At 31.3% G+C, this 5,983-nt stretch overlaps 1 protein-coding gene across 2 annotated transcripts; it reads left to right on the top strand.

The window, feature by feature from the left end:
* Window positions 1-2,160: 2,160 nt before the first annotated feature.
* LOC120088229 lies at window positions 2,161-5,398 on the top strand. 2 transcript variants are annotated; one of them, XM_039045408.1, is made up of 4 exons: window positions 2,161-2,422; window positions 2,536-2,602; window positions 4,889-4,966; window positions 5,057-5,398. In XM_039045408.1, exons 1-4 carry the CDS (start codon window positions 2,261-2,263, stop codon window positions 5,125-5,127), a joined length of 378 nt encoding a protein of 125 aa, XP_038901336.1. In that variant the 5' UTR covers window positions 2,161-2,260; the 3' UTR covers window positions 5,128-5,398. The 2 variants fall into 2 exon arrangements, with proteins under 2 accessions (XP_038901336.1, XP_038901418.1); XM_039045490.1 differs by lacking the exons at window positions 4,889-4,966; window positions 5,057-5,398 and adding an exon at window positions 4,734-4,822.
* The last annotated feature ends 585 nt before the right edge of the window (window positions 5,399-5,983 follow it).

Below are 5,983 nucleotides of genomic sequence, written 5' to 3'. Positions count from 1 at the left end.
AAACTTAGCTGAAAAAAATGGCTACAAAAAAGGAAAAGAAACGAAAAGAAAACTACTAAGACCAATGTTAGATTAAGGCTGTGAACTAATCAGAAACTTAGTTGATAAAAAAAATCAAGTAAAATAAAACATGCATTGAAGAAAAAATGACTTATGAAAAAATGAAACTACAAAAACAAAAACATTAAAGAAAACTACGAAGAAGAAGAAAAAATACAAATGCAAATAGTTGGAAAGAAATCAATTTGGTTCATTTTATGTATTAGTGATTTTGATTGAAATCGTGTACTAGCGATGGTGACAGATTTTTAGACTTTTTACTTCGTTTTTGCTATATTTACAAATAACTTTTAACTTTTGTTATTAATTTAACGCATTTTGTCATATATGGAACCATATCAAAATAAAACTTGTTTACCCAAGATTCATAAAAAAATTTCAATTAAAATAAGTGAACTTGGATTCGTATTAATTTATACAAGTGCATGATCATATGATTCTCTTTCTCAAACACGTACTTGACTTGATCGTTAGAGAGACTAGCTACCACCTACCCCTTATCATCTATCTTAATCACACAAATCTTCTTTCCATCTTCAAACTACTTTGTTTTTTTTTTCTTTTTCTTCTTTTGATCGACTCTTCCACTTATTTATATTGTTCTTCAATCCTTGTCATTTTACCTTCTTTTACAACTTTTATCGGGTCAATCTCTTCTTTTTACGGTCTTGCTGCCTCTCTTAGGTATACCTCTCAATATTTTCAAAGTTCTGAAAACTTGATCGAATGTAACAAAATTTGATGACATTTAATTGGTCATTGAACTTTCAAATTCATATTTAATAGGTTCATAATATATTAAACATTTTTTTTAAATTACCAAATACATAAAATTAAATTTAGTTTCTAATAAGAAATTAAACTTTGATTTTTTTATATGTGATTTTTAAAAAACTATTCAAATAAATCAATGTTCTATTTGATACAAAGTTAAAAACTTTAAAACTAATTAGACTCAAATCAAAAGTTAAAGATTAATTTTAGACTAAATTTTAAGTCTAATTTTCATTTGGTCAAGGTTTCTAAATGTTACATATTTAGTTCTTAAGTTTTGGGTTTAGTTTCAATTTAATTCCTATATTTAAAAAATGTTACAATTTTTCACCATTGAGATTAAGTTTGTTTTAATTTGGTCCATAGATTTCAAAATTTACACTTTTAACCTCTGTTTTTCACTAAACACTCGCTTTTTGTTTTTAGTATAAATGTAAATTAAATGATTTAAAAAATATATAATTAATTAAGTCTCAGTTTATCACTATTTAATTTTTAATTTTTAAATTTTACTTTAGTTATTTTAAATTAATTAATAGTCATTGACACTAATGATTGAAAGTAGGCATATTGAAACTTAGAGACTAAATCAAAACAAAATTAAAGTATCAAATATAAACTTGTAATATTTTGATTACTAGGGATTAAGTTAAAACCAATATGAAAGAGAACTAAATGTGTAACATTTTGAAATCTAGGGATCAAGTACTTTTCCTTTGTTTTTTTTTTTTTTTGAAAAATTCATAAAACAATTAGACTGGGGGGGTCTTTTTTTCTAATTTTATTTTACGGATGATTCATTCACAAGGGTAATTATAATGGTGAATTTTAACCTTATGCTTACTTCATAGTGCACTACTACATTTTATAACGTATTGTGTTAGGAATGATTAAGTATATCGCAGCTCTAACGGGATGACCATGTGTAACTCTAACGATGACGATAACGATGTTGTTAGGGCTACACATGGTCATCCCTAACGCGATATATTATAAAGTGCGTAAGTTTGTTATTTTTTTTTTCCATTTTTCTCACATTTGTTGTAAAAATCTTCATCGTGCTAGAGATGACTATCGTGTGAGGACTATAATAGACTTGATCATCTCTAATCCCTAATGCGATAGGTTATAAAATGTAGTGTGTTGTGACGTAAGTTGAATGTTAGAATTTATATGTTTATGAGGGGTGGGTCATTAATCATAGAGGACTCTTCATCTGTAAAAATTAAAAGAAAAAATCATTTTAGATTTTAGATTTTTTTTTTTTTAAAAAAAAAGAAATTTAAAACCCTAATTGTAAATTATAATAATCACGAATACGGTACATTTATTTCCTCCGTTCGTAAAATCAGTCCGAGTTCCATGGAGAGATAAATACCTCAAATTTAGGGTTTTGTTGGTGAAACGAATTCGGAGGTTGAAGACAATGGCGAAGTTCAATGTAGTTCAGAAGCAAAGACGAGCACTTAAAGCTCAGATGAAGAGAGACGCTCATGGTGATCCCTTGACCAAGAAGCTCAAGATCAAACAACAACCTACTTATGTATCCAGCAAGCGTAAGCGCAAATTGATGAAGAAAAAACGCAGAGTATGGCTTCTATGTGCTTTGCGCTTGTTTCCGCATGTCTCTTTCTGCTGTATATTTCAATTCAAAGTATCTGTGGTGCGAATTGATTGTTCTTCGCTTCTTACTAATTACAGGAAGAGAAGGAAGCTTTACAGATGGGTCTGACAAACATGGAAGATGTTGAAATGGCTGTTGCTGAAGGTAATGCAGCTTTCATATGCTTATTGTTATATCGTCTTACTTGATGAAATTGGGATGCGATTGCTTAATTTCATATTTGAACTGTTGCTTCAATTGTCAACTTTATGTTGGGTTTTCTTCCAATTTTAACTTGTTGAAGGAGCTGTAGGAGATCTTTGTTGAATGTATCCGTTCCTGGGTGAATAAGTTTGCGAATGGATTAATAGAGTCATTTTTGGTTAGATAAGTGTACTCAACTTGCTAGTTTCTTCTAAACATAGATGCTCTACACATATTGTAAGAAGTGCTTTTTGAATTTTGTGAGTCTGTTAAAACTGAAAGTGGGATGGGAATCACTTGGTAAAAGAACTTGGACCGTCTTAGGGGATGTTTGGTAGTGATTTTGAAATTGTTAAAATCATGTTCAAAATCACCTCCAAAGTTTCAAATGTCCCTTTAATCATTCAAATTCAATTTTGATTGTCCGAAAGTCATGTGTGGAACATTTTTTTAGAGTGATACATGACAAAAATGATTTAACCATTTCAAAATCACTCCCGAACATACCCTCAAAGTCCCAATATAATACTTTCTCTTGCTTTTGCTTTTTTTCTTCCTTGCCTCCTCAATCCCAAGGGACCTCGTTAATTAATGGAACAGTTGTTAAAGTGTGCCAATGGAAGAGTTCTAAGCAATCTTCCTTGGCTTGAACGTGGTTTTGTGGTACCTGAATCTTTTAATGAAAATAAATTTGGTGTTAGGGTTATGGAGAAGAAATCAAATATATTACCAGGCACTGTGCTCTTTTTTTTTTTTTTTTTTTTTCTTTTTTTCCCCCCTCAATTATTATTATTATAACAAACTAGGAATTCAGTATATAATAAAAAAAGTATGTGTGTGTGTGTGTGTATCCAAAAAGAGGGAAGCCAAGCTTCAAGCCATGGCAGATTGCTTAAAACTCTTCCATTGGTACATGGATCATTTAAACTATAATTGCTGAAGGGGACATTATAATTTACATGTGAGATGGCTGCAAAAGCCAAGGTATTAAGAAAAGTATCAAAAGTCTTCTCTAGGCTGTTAATATTCTGTTATTTGTTTCTAGCTAAAGATTCCTCTCAAATACTCAAAGCTATAGAAGGAATATTTTTATTTGGTGAATGGTTGCACTGTCCTGACAAATGGATCTTTTTATTAGATGGAAGAGCAGTATTAGATGGGGAATCTTCTTTCCCATTTTGCACTGTGCTTGTGATCTTTTACCATGCTTGGTTCACTTACAGGGCGTTCCTTCACTCCTCATACTGAAATTTAGAACTAATACTTAGAAAGGTGATCTATGGTGCAGCGTTTTGTTCAGCTAGTAGTCCTTGAGGTCTTATATGTGTATGCATGTGTGTTTGCACGGTATCTTTGGATTCGATAGCTTCTTCCACCCTTCACATTTTGGGCCACTTTTGGCATATTTCCCACTTGTTACAAAATAATGCCTGTGCTTCTTGTAAAAGTGATCGGAATCCTTTGTGTGATTTATAATATTCCCAACTCTGGTTGGATTTCGTTCAGCTGGGAATGAATTTTAGCATCCTGATGCTTTGTGCGCGAATAATACTCAAATTCTCCAGCCCCTATATTTTTTTTTTCCCATTTTCTCATTTTCAAGAAAACTTGTGTATGAAAAATGATAGAGAACAAACCATCATGGGTTGACCTAGTGGAAAATAGGAGGCATGACCTTGATAAAAGGTTAAGAGGTAATGGGCTCAATCCATGATAGTCAGTGGTCACCTACCAAGGATTTAATATCATACAAGTTTTCTTGACATCCAAATGTTGTAGGGTTAGGCGAGTTGTCTCCTGAGATTAGTTGAGGTGTGTGCAAGCTGATCCAAATATAGTTTTCCTTGCGACGGTCCGGGACGAGGTGGTCAAACTTATTATTATCAAAATGATTTGAACAAGTAGGATTTCTTCTATTCTCTTTTTATTGGAGAATTGAAGGATAAAGGGATAATTTCTCAGTGAAGAACCAATCAAGGAATTTCATTCCATACCGGGCCAGACCGGAATAGGGCTAGGTTAAAAAGATTTAATTCATTGAAAATTTCCTACATTTATATATGAAAAATCACGATCTGGTGATATAACGCAGATACTAGGAGAAAAAACGATAAAGAACAGAGCATCAAATTGGTATATGACTCGTCAGTTAATGACACAACTTGATTGAATTAGTTTTTACTTTTTGTACCTTATTAATTTCACTTGGAATGAGAATTTCTTTCTATTTCTGCTATGATGATGTAGAACTTAAAAACACCAATAGGACGTCGACCAAGTTCCATGTGAAGAAGAGTGTTAGGCTCAGGCAATTAAGGAGCAAAGGCAAGTCTTGACTAATTACCCCATTTCTTCTCTCAATTCTTATATTTATACAACTTACCAATTAATCTGTCAAAATTTTGGAATGTACAGGCAAGAAGAACAAAGGGAAATCTTCTTCCAGTTCAGGTTCTACAGCATCAGGCGATGCTATGGTAGAGTAAAATAGGTGACTGAAGAAAGTTCTTTTGTTTGTTTTATTTTGTTCTGAATGCCTATACTTTTATTGTAATATCATATTTGGCTCGTATTAAATGCAATTATCTGTAGCTTTGCAGGAAAAGATTCTAACTGAAAGTTAAAATCTTGATTGAACCCTAGAAAGATAAGGATGTAGATTGCTTTGAGAAAGAAACACATAAACCAAATGCTAATTGTAAAGATTGCAGCAAATATGATAAACTCAATTGAAATCAAATGGCCATAATCTCAAAACTCAGCTCAAGATATTCTAATTTCTTAGCTTCCTAACTGTCTCCAAATATTGTTTGATTGTTCTAGGAATATTTAATCGACTCTTCCACAATATCATCCTTAGGAAAAACAAAGGGAAATTGTGGTGGTTGGTAAAATAGATTAGGTATTTTGCAAAAGTAGCCAAATATTCCCAATGAAATACCCTACAACCTACAGCAATTAATGCAAATGTAGCCAAATATTTCCTTCCTGCTTCCCTCCACCATTTCTTATTGTAAGCATTACACACTATTGTATGGATATACTTCAAATTAGGTATATGGTCACTACGCAATTAATTGACATATATCCTCGATACACTATTATCTTGATTAATTTTATTTTAATGATATACTTAAAATGAAGTATATTCATTGTTTATTAGTTAAAATTCTAATTATAGTATTTGAAATACATCGAATCAATAAACTTATTAAAATTCTAAGTATATCAACAAACTATTAGGCATCAATCAATAAGCATGTTTAAATTTCAAGTACATCGATATACTACTATAAAATATATCAATGATGTATCATTATTTAAGTGTATAAATAGTGTATA

Source organism: Benincasa hispida, chromosome 1 (assembly GCF_009727055.1).
Source record: "Benincasa hispida cultivar B227 chromosome 1, ASM972705v1, whole genome shotgun sequence".
Lineage (NCBI taxonomy): Eukaryota > Viridiplantae > Streptophyta > Magnoliopsida > Cucurbitales > Cucurbitaceae > Benincasa > Benincasa hispida.
This window is presented reverse-complemented; position numbering and strand designations above follow the sequence as displayed.